This window comes from Leptodactylus fuscus, chromosome 11, assembly GCF_031893055.1.
Source record: "Leptodactylus fuscus isolate aLepFus1 chromosome 11, aLepFus1.hap2, whole genome shotgun sequence".
NCBI classification, from domain to species: domain Eukaryota; kingdom Metazoa; phylum Chordata; class Amphibia; order Anura; family Leptodactylidae; genus Leptodactylus; species Leptodactylus fuscus.
This window is the reverse complement of record NC_134275.1, coordinates 39,426,530-39,443,065: the sequence shown is the minus strand read 5'-3', so window position 1 is coordinate 39,443,065 and position 16,536 is coordinate 39,426,530. Positions and strand designations below refer to the sequence as shown.

At 48.5% G+C, this 16,536-nt stretch overlaps 1 protein-coding gene across 7 annotated transcripts in view; it reads left to right on the top strand.

The window, feature by feature from the left end:
* KCNT1 (potassium sodium-activated channel subfamily T member 1) overlaps positions 1-16,536 on the top strand; it is a 214,274-nt gene that overhangs the window by 141,054 nt on the left and 56,684 nt on the right. The window contains exon 1 of one of the 7 annotated variants that reach the window (XM_075259503.1): positions 14,381-14,671. The exons of the other annotated variants lie outside the window; for them this stretch is intronic. Coding sequence (XP_075115604.1) covers positions 14,661-14,671 — 11 coding nt within the window. The 5' untranslated portion in view covers positions 14,381-14,660. Of the gene's footprint in view, positions 1-14,380; positions 14,672-16,536 lie in introns of those variants that run through there. 7 annotated transcript variants of the gene reach the window in all.

The following is a 16,536-nucleotide window of genomic DNA, read 5'->3' as shown; positions in this document are numbered from 1 at the left end:
GAACCCAATGATTGGTGAATCTGGCAGCAAAGGTTCCGTTTACCTGCAGCGCCTCCATGGGAGCAATGGAGTATTACACATTCAACTTAAAGGGCCTTTCCAGGCTGTACGTATTGATACTTTGGACAGTTCACCAATATGTGTTCATGTAGGGGGGATGGGGGGCAGACACCCAGAACCCCCACCAATCAGCTGGTTCAAGAGGCCGCAGCACTAGGGTTAGTGCTGCGTCCTCTTCACTGAATATAAAGAACAACGCTTGTACATTGTAACGTTATTGGCTCAGGAAGAATCTGAAGTGCTTGTGTCATAGGACCTGTGCTTCATATTCAGCACTGTGGCTTCTTCATCCAGTTGGCTGATGGTGGTCCTGGGTGTCAGACCTCCATGGATCACATATTCATGACCTGTCCTAAGCCATCAATTTAGAAGTCCTGGAAAAAACTTTTAGCAGGGTTGGCCATGTAACACAATGACGTCTCGGGTCCTCCAGTACAAGGCCACCTCTTTGTTCCTCCATAATCATTCAGAGTAATTCCAAAATTTTTAGTTTTGAAAACAGATGTGTTAGTAATAGGATTATTTACTTATGCTTTACCAGTAGGGGGCACTTTTACAGTGATATGGCAATTACTTCTATATCTTTTTGTGCCTCAGTCCTGTGGTGTATTGCCCAGCCTCACCATTCATCTTGGGGTCTGCATTGCTCATGGTCTTATGGGCGGGTAGGACTAATGCACTAGTTTGCAGTACAGTATTGTACCTGCGTTATAAAAATAACCGTAAATCTGCACAGCCGGGTATTACAGGACCAGAGAGAAGTGGTACATTAAGTGTTTCATGTACTGGTATGGGGTCCTGTTATTCTTTCTTCATATTGCAGGACTTGCTGCCTGTTCAGACAATTGTCCCTGATTTGTCTCAGCTGTGCCTCATTAGCTTTAATGCAAATGAGCGGCGGCGGTGAATAGTTTCATGTACGGTGTTGCAAACTTAAAGGGCCACTAACTCTAAAATACGAGAAGGTGGATGTAATGAGATCAAGGGGTCGGGTAGTGTAGGGAATGGTCTACAGAGCTGGGCTTAATTCAGACAGGTATATATTATCTGTATTTATCTATCAGCATTACAGGATCAGCATTACCCAAATATCCTTCCCAAATGGTTCTATTGAAAAATATGACACAATTTAGTTGAACCACTATGTGGTCCAGGGAATATAGGTGGGATACAGACATTTAAAAAGGAGATCAGCTTCAGGGGTGCACTTCCTATCTGGTCTGACGGAGTGTATCAGCCTCCCCTGCTGAAGAGGGCGCCACTGATTGCCTAGTATCTGAGGCTCAGGTCTGCCACAGATCGTAATAGTAATTTCATACAGTATTATTTAGACCTTGTAGTGCACATATGTTACTATAGATTATGTATTGAGAGGTTATATAGTTACTGTATACAAGTGTTATTCAAGTTCTGATTTGCGGTATTTTAAATGTGTGGCATCACATGTAGTAGTAGTAGTAGTAGTAGTATTTTTGTGCACTTTATGGTAGCATTACACACTGTATTGTGGGATTAGTTGAGCGCTGTGTGTAGTATTTTTTTTTTTTTTGCAATGTATCTTGGTATATTTGAGCAGTGTATGGTGGTATTATTCAAGCACTGTATTGATTGTATTGTTTAATCACTGTATGGTAGTGTTTACATACTGTATTGAGCACTGTACAATGGTATCATTTGAGCATATTGTGTTTTTTAAACACTGTATGGTAGGATTGTTTGAGCACTGTATAGCTGTAGTTTTTGAACACTGTATGGTGGTAATATTTGAGCAGTGTATGGTGGTATTATTTGATCACTATGTGGTGGTATTATTGGAGTACTGTATAACTGTAGTTTTAGAGCAGTGTATGGTGGTAGTTACATTATGTGGCACTGCTGCGCCTTAGATTTTAGAGTAAATATTGTTTCTTAGATTCTGACTTCTGCCTGTACATCTATGTATGTAAATATACGACCGCCAGTAGAGTAGACGCCGATATCTGGCTCCATGTGACCACAGCTCCCTCTCCACCCACAGCACGGTGGTCACCCAGACATCAGGCCGGATTAATTATTATTGCAGGAAATGTTGCTTCACTAAACTTTCTCCAATTACGGGATTTTCTTGGATTCCTTTGTCATTATAACTTATTACAATCAGCCAGAGTTAGGAAAAATTTGTCATGACTGAGAGGAGGATTATACAATAGTGGTAGGGGGGTGGAAGGGAAAAAACTTATTACAAATATCCTTTGTGTGTTAAGTTCTCATGGCTTGCAGTCATTGAACGGTAACACATGCAACTCTGTCCTGGTCATGTGATGATCATGTATGTTTAGGACTTGTTATAAGGTATAGTCCGGGTAACTACATGTGCGGAGCAAGTCTTCATTACTCGTAGATAAACAATGGTGGCAAGCAGAGATTGTGAATACTTTTATAGACCACATTAGCGGGTATTGAGGTATGGCCGATTCACTCTAAGTTATGGGCTCCCCTTATTCGATCTTCTTGCTGGCCATGCCACAGACCAAGCCATGGGGGGCGGATATAAAAACTTCCAAAATGGTGGTCATAGGTAATGATCTGATCTCTGATGGCTTTCAGCATACATGTCGTGAGCAGTACTGTGGCTGAGAAGCCGATGTACTTTGTTGCAGATCTCGCCCTTTCAATACTTTGTGTTCCGGTTTCTCAGCAACCATTATCTGTACTGCGGCCAAATCTTAATCACCTTTTAATTTGTTGCTTTCAGCCGTAAGAAATTACAATATATCTGACATGTCGCCGCTCCCGGCGTGTTCTTCTGAGACCTCACAGGGAAAAGTAACAACAAATGAATAATATCCGGCAATTTACAAATAAACCACAAATGGTTCGGGGTATTGGAGAAGTGAGCAAGAGCCAGAAGAAACCTAGCCATTCCAGAAATAGTCAGTAGGGGGCAGAGGGGCTGTTCTTAAGTGCTGGTGCACACACACAGACTCTACAGTCAAAATAAAATCCCCACAATCTGTACCTCTGCAATATCCTCAATCACAGGCTCTACCTATATAACATTGTCGGCCATGGCCCCCTACCTCCATAACATTGTCAGCTATGGCCCCCTACCTCCATAACATTGTCAGCTATGGCCCCCTACCTCCATAACCTTGTCAGCTATGGCCCCCTACCTCCATAACATTGTCGCCCATGACCCCCTACCTTCATAATAATGTCGCCCATGGCCCCCTGCCTCCATAACATTGTTGGCCATGGCCGCCTACCTCCATAACATTGTCAGCTATGGCCCCCTACCTCCATAACATTGTCAGCTATGGCCCCCTACCTCCATAACATTGTCGCCCATGGCCCCCTACCTCCATAACATTGTCGCCCATGGCCCTCTACCTCCATAACATTGTCGTCCATGGCCCCTACCTCCATAACATTGTCGCCCATGGCCCCCTACCTCCATAACATTGTCGCCCATGGCCCCCTACCTCCATAACATTGTCAGCCATGACCCCCTACCTTCATAACATTGTCGCCCATGGCCCCCTACCTCCATAACATTGTCGTCCATGGCCCCCTACCTCCATAACATTGTCGCCCATGGCCCCCTACCTCCTTAACATTGTCAGCTATGGCCCCCTATCTCCATAACATTGTCGCCCATGGCCCCCTACCCGTTTACCTGTCTCTAAATGGGGACAGGTGGAACACCCACTGCATTTGAAGCAACCCTTTGGTGGGGACAACCATATGGAACTCTTTTGATCATTTAAGTGACTATGCACTAAGCGATCCCTCAGGGATCTACCCTGGCGAAACGTAATCTGAGGTCTATCTCCTACCACTGCCTTTATATCGGGATCAAGGGTTAGGATATCCCAGTGACGCTGCAGTATATTACACACCTCCAATGCTCCATTGTCATAAGTTCCAATCATTCGGACAATACCGCCAGTCATCTGGTTTCTCTTTGACTCTTTTTTTTTTTTTATAAATTCTTTATTTATAAACACAGATACAGTAGAAACCGAGCAAACTGTAAAAAACAGGCAAACGATTGTCATAACAACAAAGGGCCCCTAGGACCCAGGAACCGAACAAGACAAGAAATGCGGAGACGGGCCGCCACAACAATCAATGGGCGAACAAACAAGACCAAGGGAAGGGGGAGGCGGAGCAAACAGAAGGAGAGGGGGGGCGTGAAAGAAAAAAGGAAGGGAAAGGGACAAAAGGGAGAGGAGGGGAGCAGGAGGAAAAGGGGGGGGGGCCCCAAGCCCAGGACCAGGTCTCAATCCCGTCCCAAGGTGTCTCTATAAAATTGGGATCCCTGAAACAAGATCCACGGGGTCCAAGCCCTCAGAAAGGCCTCATGTTTGTCTCGAAGAGACGCCGTGAGGTCCTCCATAGATTGAATGTCCTCTACCTTACGGATCCAGTGTCGCAGAGACGGGGGGTTAGGAGACTTCCAGAGGGCCGGAATACACGCTCTGGCCGCGTTGATCAGGTGGCGAATCGCCGACCGGCGGTAGGCCCGTCGAGGAATGTTGGAGAGATGTAAAAGAAAGCAAGCTGGGGTGTTGGGAAGGGAAGACTGAAAGATTTGAGAAGTCAGACGGTGAACACCGTCCCAAAAACCCCTTAAAGCCGGACAACTCCAAAAGACATGAAGGAGAGTCCCCTCCTCCGAGCCACAGCGCCAACAAAGTGGGGAGGTGGAGGGAAAAAACTTGTGCAGCAAGGCCGGAACATGGTACCACCTGGTGAGGATTTTGTAGCCCGCCTCCTGAAACTTACATGCCACCGAGCTTTTGTGGGCGAGCTCCAAAATCCTGACACAGTCCGCGTCCGAAAAGGAGAGACAGAGATCTGCCTCCCACTTGGCCAGGAAGGGAGGTCTGTGACCCGAAGGAGGGGAGACTAAGAGCGAATAGAGCTCCGAAAGAGAATGACGTAAGAGACCAGAACCAGAACAGGCCTTCTCAAAAACCGTGAGAGGTCTGTCAAAGGCGACCGGATCCGACAGCGAGGAAAGGAGGTGGGAGAGCTGCAGTCTCCTCCAAGGACCAAGGGGTGGAAGGTCCTGAGCGGCGCGAAGACTCTCGAGAGGCCGCCAAGACCCTTCCGAACGAAAATGCAAAACCCTGTGCAAGCCTGCGTCCAACCAGGACCGAAATGGGCCCCGCGAGAGGCCGGCCGGGAAGGCCGGGTTGCCCAGGACAGGGAGGAAAGGAGACGGGGAGAGGCATTCCTTCCGAAAAAGGGACCTGCAGATTTTAAGGGTAGGGCCAATAGTGGGATGAGAAAAGACAGAGGAGGGGGCAATAGAGTCCAACCAGGGGAGCGAGTGAAGCGGAAGACTCGAAAAGGAGCCCTCCATAGAGATCCACTGTTTGAAGGGGGAATGGCGGCACCAGTCTATGACTCTTTGCAAGAGAGCGGCCTCGTAATAGCGGCGGGGATCAGGCAGGCCCATGCCCCCCAGCGACTTCGGGAGGGACAGAATGGAACGAGCCAACCTAGCCCGTTTACCTTGCCAGATGAAGCTGGTTAAATCAGAGTAGAGCAATCGGAAAAAGCTAGGAGGAACGTGAATCGGAAGAGTCTGCAGCAGATAGAGGAATCTAGGCATCACATTCATCTTGTAGATGGCACAACGGCCAAACCACGTATAGGTGCCCCTGGACCATCTCTTAAGATCCTGTCGTACAGTTCTGAGGAGGGGCAAGTAGTTCTTTGCAAACAGCTCCCGCAGATCAGCAGGAATCCAGACACCCAGATACTTAATCACCGAATTGGACCAACGGAAGGGGAAGGTATGAGCCAAAGAAGCTCTAAGCCCGGGGGGCAAGGAAACGTCCAGCGCTTCAGATTTCTGAAAATTAATTTTAAAGTTGGCAAGGCAATGGAATTCATCCAGTTCGGACATCAGAGCAGGGAGTGAGGTGGTCGGGTCACAGAGGAAAAACAAGAGATCATCCGCATAGGCAGCTATCTTAAGGTGGCGCTTCCCCATTATGAGGCCCAGTAAAGCGGGATTGTCTCTAATCTTCCTAAGGAGGGGCTCTAACGTGAGGACAAAAATCAAGGGAGAGAGGGGACAACCCTGACGCGTGCCGTTACCAATAGGAAAGGGGGAGGAGAGGATTCCATTGACCCTAGTGGACGCCGAGGGGCCAGTGTACAGGGAGGCAATCCAGGACTTCATGACGGGGCCAAGACCAATATGGTCCAAGACCGCAAAGAGAAAGGGCCAACCAACCCGGTCAAATGCCTTCTCTGCATCAGTGGAGAGGAGGCAGAGCGGGAGGTCACGGGAGTGAGCAAAGTGTATAGCGTTAACAACCTTCACCGTATTGTCTCTAGCTTCCCGAGTAGGGATGAAACCAACCTGATCGGAGTCCACTAGGTCAAGGAGAAGAGGGGCGAGGCGCAAGGCCAGGACCTTGGAGAAGATCTTCAGGTCAACATTAAGCAGAGAGATGGGCCTATAACTGGAGCACAGAGCAGGATCCTTGCCCTCCTTATGTATCACAGCAATGTGAGCCCTAGTCATATCTGGAGGAAGGAGGGAACCTTCAGAAATAGAGTTAAGGGCACGCGTCAGGGGGCCTAAAAGCAGGGGTGAGAACTTTTTGTAATACGAGGCCGGGAGGCCGTCCGGGCCGGGGGCCTTACTAGGTTGCATGGAAGCCAGGGCCTCGGCCACTTCCTCTACCGAGATAGGGTCTTCCAGGGCGGACAAAGAATCATCAGAAAGGCGGGGCAGGCCCGAGTCGGAGAGATACTGTACAATCGCAGGGAGAAGCGAGAAACCCGAAGGGGGCGGGGAGGCGTGGGGTAGATTGTACAGCTGGCGATAAAAACCAGCTAACTCCTCTGCAATGCGAGTCGGGTCCGTAAGACGAGTACCCGCGGAGTTAGAGACAAAGGGGACAAAGTTACACGAGCGCTGTTCCCTAAGGGATCTAGCAAGAGTCCTGCTGCACTTGTTACCAAACTCGTAGAAGTGGCGGCGGCCCCTAGCCAGAAGGCATCTGGTTCTGATGTCGAGACGCTCGCGCAGTTTCTTACGGGCTAACAAGAGAGCAGCACGCACATCCGCCGCGTGAGAACGCTTGTGCGTCTGCTCCAGGGAAACCACGTCAGCAATCAAAGTGGCCAGTTCACGAGACCTCTCTTTTTTCAAACGTGAGCCATGCTGAACCAGCACCCCCCGGATAACACATTTGTGAGCCGCCCAAATCGTGGCCGGAGACACATCAGCCGTGTCATTCTCCCTGAAGTAAAAATCCAGGGCGGAAGAGACAGCAAGTGAGGTCGGAGCATCCTGAAGGAGCGACTCATTGAGGCGCCACTGCCAGGACCGCGGTCTTTTAGCGGGGGACGCCAGCACAACATGGATCATGGCATGATCCGAGAAAGTGATAGGGTCTATCGTGGAACCACGAAGCAAAGGAACATCAGAGTGACGGACAAAGAAGTAGTCTAACCTGGAGTAGACATCACGGGGATGAGAATAGAAGGAGTAGTCCCGAGCGTCAGGGTGAACCGCGCGCCACGTGTCAATCAACTGATGGGAGTGAAGAAGCCTACGGACCCGACATAGAGCCTTGACAGGAAGGTACGATACGCCCCGAGAAATGTCAACAGATGGATCTAAAGCAAAATTGAAGTCCCCTCCCACCACTAGAGTGCCTTCAGAAAAATCCGACAGCTTATCAAGGATGTGGTCAAGGGCGCCTACCTGGCCAGTATTAGGAAGGTAAAGATTAGCAAAGGTAAACAAGGTGCCAGCCAATTCCCCCTTAACAAACAAGAACCTACCAGAGTCGTCCGACATAGCAGCCCGGAATTTCCAGGCCGCGGAGCGACCGATCAGAATGCTGACTCCCCTGGACTTGGACTCAGAGAAGCAACCATGATAGACGTCCGGAAAACGAGGAGAAGAGAGAGAGGGGACAGAACCTTCCCGGAAGTGCGTTTCCTGTATAAACGCCACCGTGGACCTCTTGCTCCACAGCAAACGCAAGAGAGAGGACCGTTTTTCGGGTGTATTAAGCCCGTTAGCATTAATGGAGGAGAAGGTCAGGGAATCCATGTTCCGGGGCCTGGGACCCACCCCGGGGGGACGAGGGGGGAGAGGAGGGTGAGGAAAAACAAGAAGAAAGGGAGGGGAGAGGGAAGGTCAGGGAAGGGAAAGAGGGGGAGGGACCGAGAAAGACGAGGAGCAGGAGTGGGAGGGCAAAGACAAATAGGAGGGGAAGGAGCAAAAGCAAAATCAAGTAAGACAGACTAGGACGAAACAATATGTACTACAACAGAAGCCGAACCCAGCTAATCCAGGTACGGAAAACACAAAACAGTGGGACAAACCCACTAATGCAAGTCTCAGAGGCACACCGCGGTATGCGCTCAGAGAGCTGCCAATTACAACTAACCGGGGGAGAGGTAGAACAAGAAGAAACCCGAGCTACCCATTCCCACAGCGGCAACTCCTAACAAACAGTAGAGAAAAAAAAAAAGAGAGTGAAGGGGTCACAGCCTAGAGCAAACTTCCCAAAGGCCGTGATCTCTCTCAAACTCGGAAACCACCAGATCCCAGGGAGCCGGAACGTCCCGCATCCAAAAGAAAAACAAAGAACAAAAACGATAACAATGTAACTGTCTGCAGTCCCAGGGGCAGCGCCCCCAAATAGGGGAGCCCCACCACCAGGAGCAGAGAGAGAGAGGATGCGAGGCGCCCCAACCCGCCCAGGAGACGGAGGGGGGGCGAGACTCACCACGGGCAGGCGGCGCAGACCGAAGTCCAGAACCGCCCACACGCGGGGTACAAAACTTAGCTCTATGCAAAAGAGAGAAAATAAAGCATGAAACAAATTCAAACAGTGGAACAATACGTTTCAGAGGGAAAGCGGATTAGCGACCAGCAGGACCGACCGGCCCAGGAAAGTTCAAGGGACCGTAGGAGGCACCGATCCTTCGGGAGGAACCAAAGGGGAGTCTACAGCTCGGAACCCCTGGCGTGGCAACGGCTGGGAGGAGGGCCCGGTGACAGGCGGAGGGGCAGGGAGAGGAAATTCCAACCAGTCCGGTAGGGATAGGTCCGGGACATCCAGGAAATGGGCCAGGGCCTCCACCTGATCCGGAGAGTGGAGGGTAAAGGTGGCGCCATTGCGGCGTATTTGCAAATGAAATGGGTGACCCCAGCGATAAGTGGCACCAGAATCCAGGATGAGGCGAAGAACGGGCTTTAGGAGGCGCCGCATAGCCAGCGTGCGGCGAGAAACGTCCGGGAGAAGAGTAATTGAACCATCCAGGAACGGAACCGGGCCATGACGCCACGCAGCTTGGAGAATGTCTTCCTTTTCTCTGTAATAGTGGATACGGCAAAGAACATCTCTGGAATCTGAGGAGGAGGCCCTCCCTGGCCCCAAGACACGGTGGATCCTGTCAATATGGATGTCAGTGTCCGTCGGCTTAGACAGAACAGTGTTGAAGACGGAGATAGCGATGGAGCGGAGTTCTTTAGTAGGGACAGCATCAGGGATACCCCTCAGTTTAATGTTGTTCCGGCGTCCCCTATTTTCCTGATCATCGACCTGCAGCAGTAGGTGACGGTTAAGCGACCGTTGGGTAGTTAGGGTTTGCTCCACCACAAGTAGACGCTGATCAAGGGAATCCGTGCGGAGTTGATGGGATGAGACTTGAGACGACAAAGAATGCAAGTCCGCCTTGAAGCCGGAGAGAATTTGATCCTGTCTTTCCTCAACCCTGCGGACCATTGCCTCCATGTCCATTTTAGTAGGCATAGTACGGAGCAATTCCATAATATCTGACAACTTAGGGCGTTTGGACCGACTCCGGGATGGTGAGGTACAGGAGGAAGAATCAGAAAAAACAGGAACCGTGGGGGTCCGCAGGGTAGTGGGAGTAGCAGAGAAATCCATGTCAGGATCAACCTGAGGCGTGGGCTGAAAGGGGTCGCCTCTGGCAGGTGGAGACCACTGCAGTCCTGGGGAGACAGATGAGGAAGGAGCCACCTGGGATAGGGCCCCCGGTGTCCCATAGGATGTAATGGGAACCAGAGAAGAGGACACAGCAATGGGGGCTGGGGGGGCATCAGATACAAGACCTTGGGAGGAAGGGACCAAAGGTATCAGCAGGGGGGGCACCTCACCCAAGTCCTGGGAGTGAGGGGGGGCTGAGTCCTGTGCAAGTCCTCCATGAAGTGGTATAGAGCAGGTAGAAACAGCCTGGGGAGGGCCAGGAGGGGAGCTGCCGGAAGAAGAGGGGGGGAGGGGGGACGCCACGAGGTCCGCTCCACCACCATACTGAAGGCCGGGTACCTGAGCAGTAGTGTGCCGGGGAGTCCCCACGTCGGGAGGGAGAAGAGCCGGTGCCGGAGGACGCAGAGAGTCGGCTGGGTCCAGGATCTGGAGCGGAGGGGACAGCTTCTGCAGCATCGCTGCCTCCGAAGTTCCGGCAGGAGCGCGCGCCGGCGCCATTTTGGAGCCGCCAGGCATGGGGGCTGAGGAGGCCGCAGACAGGAGGAATCGTGCCAGGGGAGGATCGATCCGGGCCGAGACGGTGGACTTGCGGCTCGCACGTCGCACCATACTGGAGCGGGGAGCAGGTAGGCTCTGTGACCCGAGTAATCCGGGGAAATTGCCGCTGGAGTCCGGGAGCTCTGGAGGACCACGTCTTCACGCTGCCATAGCTAGGCCACGCCCCCCCCTCTCTTTGACTCTTAACAGTTGGGTGCGATCACAAGCCAGAGAGGATTTAAATACCCCTCTCAAGATATAATCCGGATATCCCCGTTTCAAAAACCGGGATCTCAAGTCTGCCACCTGGTCCACAAAGGCCTGCCCCCCAGTTTAGGTGCCAGTGTAAACTGGAGTATGTAGGAAAAACAAACAGGGAACTTAGAAAAAGAATTGGTGAACACCTAGGGGATATACGTAACCATAGAGATACCCCTGTAGCGAGACATGTAAACTCCATTCATGGGGGAGATTTAAACTGCTTACGTTTTATGGGAATAGATCTAGTGAAACCACATCCAAGGGGAGGGGATTGGTTCAAAATGATCTTTAGACTTAAAACAGAGACTCCTCGGGGCTTGAATGAGCAATTGAACTTTTGTTGCTTCATTTGAGATTAAAACTAAAAACTTGGCCCTGGGTTTCTGGATAGGATTCAGGTCCGATTAGTCAGTATATAGGCATATATTTTTTTTCTTTTCTGTGTGATTTTAGTATGTCTAGCTTATGCCACATCAATAGGTGTCCATACTAACAAAAAATTGATAGAATCCAGCATAAATAAATGTTTCCATGAGCTAGGAGTTCCTGATGAGGGAATATTCTGCATATACTTACCTTTTGAAATGGTCACGGGGAAGTTATAGATTTCAGTGTGGGATATGTGTATAAGGAGAGATGGGATATTGGATATCAAATGAAGGGGAGGTGTTTGTAGTATCTCTCAATGGACACTCCTTGATTCCTCATCCATATGCCTGTCTGACATCTAAGCGCTACTGCGCATGCGCGGAGTCTATTGTGGGACTCCGTGCTATACCTGGGTGTTGTGGACGTCTGCGCATGTGCGGGATCCGCTGTGGATTGGCTGACGTCATCAGAATGCACAACATGGCGCCAAAATCCAATAGGACGTCGTTCACTGGCCTTCTGGTAATACAGTCGAGGGGCGGAACGCCGAAAAATCTGTTTAAATAACCTCAAGAGGAGGTAAGGAGCGCTGTCAGTGTCATTACCTGTAGTCCGCGCTAGGAGAGAGAGCCTCCTCATCTTGAGTTTGTCCTACCACTGTGGGCATTTCTCTTTGGGATGGAAGGAAGTAGTCTGCTGATAGTAGTCAGTTCACAATAAGGTCCCCTGATGAGCGGTGCAATACTGTACCGGGAAACGCGTAGCAACAACTAGGGTCTTACCTGGAGGGTCAACTTGGGACTGCCCTTGTTAGGGCGGGAGTCTATTGGGGGCTAGGGCCTATCGGCAGGTAAAGAACAGGGATTCACTATCCTCCTGTGGTACGCCCGGCACCGATTATGTCTCCTACCTACATCTTATGGTAAGACCGTTTCATCCCTATACCTTATCAGGGAGACTGTAAGTAAGTGTTTATGGTCACTGTGCTTTATTTTTTGATGAAGAGTACAGGTTGCCTTTGCAGATATTTCTCCAATTAGTGCTATGGAGCTCAGTAGGACACATGAGCACATATCATTGTTGTATCGATATTTCCTCTAGTAGGGTTATCTTTTAAATAATCGTTATTATGTCTGTCAGCACAATTCTTAATGTATATCTAATAAATGTTAAGTTTTAGTTGCATCAGTGCGCTAGTTGAAACATCAAAAGTACCAAAACATATCATATTTCCTCTGTATGGGTCACATCATAAACTGTGTATTCCTGAACAAAAACGGAAAAAACGGGGAGGAATACTCAATATATTAAATCGTGAATTCTTCTCTGTCTTGCTGCATATCTCTGAGACTTTCTACTGCGGCTCCTGCTCTTATATTTTACCACCATCTGAAGCATTACATTTTTGGCTTTATGGACTTGATTATTATATTTATCTATAATGTTAGCGCTATTCCTGAGCTACCGTCACTTGTGACCTTTATGTTGTTCTAATTGAGCAGTTCTGGTTATACTGTATGTTGTATCAGTCAGCTACAGGCACAGATTGTAGTATATTTCTGCATTGTACTAATGTATCTTTGTTACTATTTGTTACTGCCGCACTCCCTCTATATCTGAGCTGTCTACACTTGTGACTTCTATATGCTGTACCTGTGTATGCTGTACCTGTATATGTTGTATCAGTCAGCTACAGACACAGATATTAGTATATTTCTGCATTGTACTAGTTTTGTATTTCCATTACTACTTGTTACTGCTGCACTCCCTCTATACCCGTGTGGGGACAGACTCCTATGTGTCTGTTGGTAATTATCCTTCCTGAGCTTTTCATTATATTCAATAAAAATTTACATTTTAATATATTGAGTATTCCTCCTCCCCGTTTTTTCAGTTTTTGTCTTGATCCGTTGTTCTTCCTTTTCTTGGAAACAACAATAAGAATATATCAGATTTATGGATTTTCTGGTTAGCCGGGAGAATTTCTTCTGCCTGACACCCCAATTGACCCTCCTCGGAGAGTGGCGCGTGGTCTTCTATCGGCTTGGCTGACGGACGCCGGCGTGTATTATCTCACTGGTGTCGCTACGTATTGATCGCCTTGTATTGTAGTTACAGGAAACATTTCGCTCTAATCTCTCTCTGGAGAATTACGGCCAAATGTTCTAAAATCTCAGCAGCAATTTTATAATCTCTGTTTCGGTCATGGTATGGGGACCACCCTGTTCAATGGGTGTTTACTAGGGGACATTTCTTTTTTATTCAGAGTAGAGTCTCGGGGTTTAGGATTAGAAAAACATGAATGTTTCCTTCAGAAAAGAGCGCCATTACGGTCCCAGAGGTTGTGTGTAGTATTGCAGCTCAGCCCATTCAATTCATCCAGATACATGGAAACTTCTAGTGTGGGATCTGAAAACAGGCATGTTTTTCTACTTGTGCACCGTGCCTTTAAATAAAGTAGATTTGCTAGCAAAGCAGTTGTAATGGCTCTTCCATGTCGCCGGTCTCAGAACAAGTTTTTATTGCTTACTTTATTCTTACGGGATCCAATAACTGAGACGAGAATCAATTCCTTGTCTTTTTTAAGTGCATTACCAGACAAAATATAGTTCTATAAGGCAGCAGCTCGCGTATCCACCTAAACATGCTGCATTTGGTACAATCCAAAAAATGACAACTGGCCATAGTGTTTGAGTGCCATAGACAAAGCTAAAGTGATTAAGCTTCAAACAGCATCCCATATCTTAGCTTCCAGGACCCTTATGAGGGAGGTTTCAGGGCTGTTATACAGATTATAGGAGAGCGTTATGTGAAACACTTGTAGTTGCTTGTGGTCACCACTAGGGGAGGTCTAGGAGCTTGGTGCATACTATCTTTATTATTCAGCTCAGAGTAAACTAGATTGCCCCCTAGTGGTAGCTGTCACAATTTTAAGTAGTCAATTGTCCTCTGTTCACAAGGGGGAAACTGCTGGGATTCCCAGTAATCCAGAAAAGGGGTCTACACGTTTCTGCCACTGTCAGCACTGACCAGTATCGGAAAGTGTACAGACACGCCCTCTAGTGGTAACATTTCCAGGAGGAGTAACAGAGGAATGTCACAACATAGAGTTATAATAAAAGATACTCTACACTTGTTATGTACTAAAACAGACTTGTAATGGATCAGCACAGAATGACATGATGATAGGATGGATGGTCCCTTTAAGATCACCAATGCTACGTGACTGGCACTCACTTCAGTGCTAGTAGATGCATCCACCACATGCCCTTATACGTGATATCCTTCAGCTGTCGTGTCTCTGAATGTAAACAAGGATATTCACCTTGCTTATCCGAGCTCCGGAGATCGCCCTTCGCTGGATTCCTTCTACAAAACGTTTGGACAAAACCTTTAACTTTTTAAAAGCTATATATAATTTGGGATTATTTTTGGCCTTTTTTGCTGTCCAAGATGGGGAATATGTAAGTCCATATGGCTGTGTATACGGGGTCAGGTACTACAAGCTGACCGCCACTATTTAAGCCACAGAGCACGCAACGTCCTCTCCATTTCCTGACGTTGATGCTTTAATATGCTGTTGTGCCAAGTATGACCACCATGAGGGGTAATTGAAGGACCCGAAATATAAAAGGGATCACCGCGCTCAATTTAAACAATGGGTATTCTTTATTTTGGTAGACGTCACACAACGCGTTTTGGGCTTAAGCCCTTCTTCAAGTGTATGAACTTTATAACGTCTGAGTATGTCTACTGCCAACTCTTCCTCATCCCTCAGAAAACTTCCCATCTGCTGTTGCGTCTTCTCAGTCACGGAACCTTTAAAATTTCACCTCGTAGCGAAGGACAGTTCAGACCCTCTGGAAATCTCCGCCCTGGATGTGCTGCTCTGCTCCTCTGAGGATCTGCTGGAGGTGGCAGCTCATTGCAAAGCTCTGCAAATTTTAAAGGTTCCGTGACCGAGAAGACGCAACAGCAGACGGGAAGTTTTCTGAGGGATGAGGAAGAGTTGGCAGTAGACATACTCAGACGTTATAAAGTTCATACACTTGAAGAAGGGCTTAAGCCCGAAACGCGTTGTGTGACGTCTACCAAAATAAAGAATACCCATTGTTTAAATTGAGCGCGGTGATCCCTTTTATATTTCGGGTCCTTCAATTATTTGTTGACACCAAAGGTGGTACGGATCCTGCGGGCTCAGCATCTGGGGTGGAACCCCCCCGTGTACCAAGTGGTTCAAAGGCGCATTTAATGGTTGTATTCACAACCATAGAAGGTGAGAAGTATTCTTACCTTTATTTCTTGAATAGTGCCATACGGTACTTCACTATTGGCAGCTCGGTGCTGTTTTTTTGTTTTTTACCACCATGAGGGGTGTCTGGGCACAGTTGAAACTTCACTCCAGGAAGCTGAGATTGATGCTGCTGTTTGCAGGTCCTTGCACTAGATATCCCTGCACCTGGAACAAAAGCTGGAGAGTTTACCCTGAAGAGCTATACCATATCATTGTATTCCCTGCATCTGTGGACAAATGCTCCTGTCACTGAGGACACTGCAAACTGGAGCCTAGATCTCGGCTTCCTAGAAACCAGTGAGTATGACCTATGGTAGGGGGAGTGGAGCTAGGTAAGTATTGATGATATATCCTTTAAAATAGGTCATTAATATCCGAGAACGTGGGGGTCCAAAAACCTGACAGCGCCCCCCTAATGATCAGCTGCTCCAGTGAACCGTTTTTGCTTAAGAGACCTGTGACATTATTTTCATGAGTCACGTGACCTGGAGAAATGAATGTGGCAATACCAAGCATAGCCACTATATACTGTGTGGCGCTGTACCTAGTATGCAGGTGATGTCAATTGCAGTGGCTTAAAGGGGTTGTACTTTTGGGTGACAGCCGCTCCATTCAGTTCTATGGTCCTGTTGGCACTGCCAGAGACCACACTATCAGCAGCCCCATAGATTTATATGGAGGACGGGTCACAGAATTGCACTGGCGCTCCATTCACAAGGAGGCCTTAGAGGGACTTTTGTTTCCCCATCCTCCTGATCACTGGGGGACCTGGCGATGGAGAGCCCCGTTATCCCCTGTCCTGTAGATAGCTGATATGTGTCCATAATTGGACAACCCCTCTAAGACAGCGGATCAGCAGGGTTCTTGGGTGTCTGATTGCCATCCATCTATTATTGATGACCTAAGGATAAGTCAAGAAAAATGTCTCCACCTATTGGAGATATCTAACCTATAAGTCAATGTCCAACCCTTCAAAAAGCCTTGAAATACAACTAGCAATATTAGCCAAACCAGAGCCTCCCATGTGTCCACTTC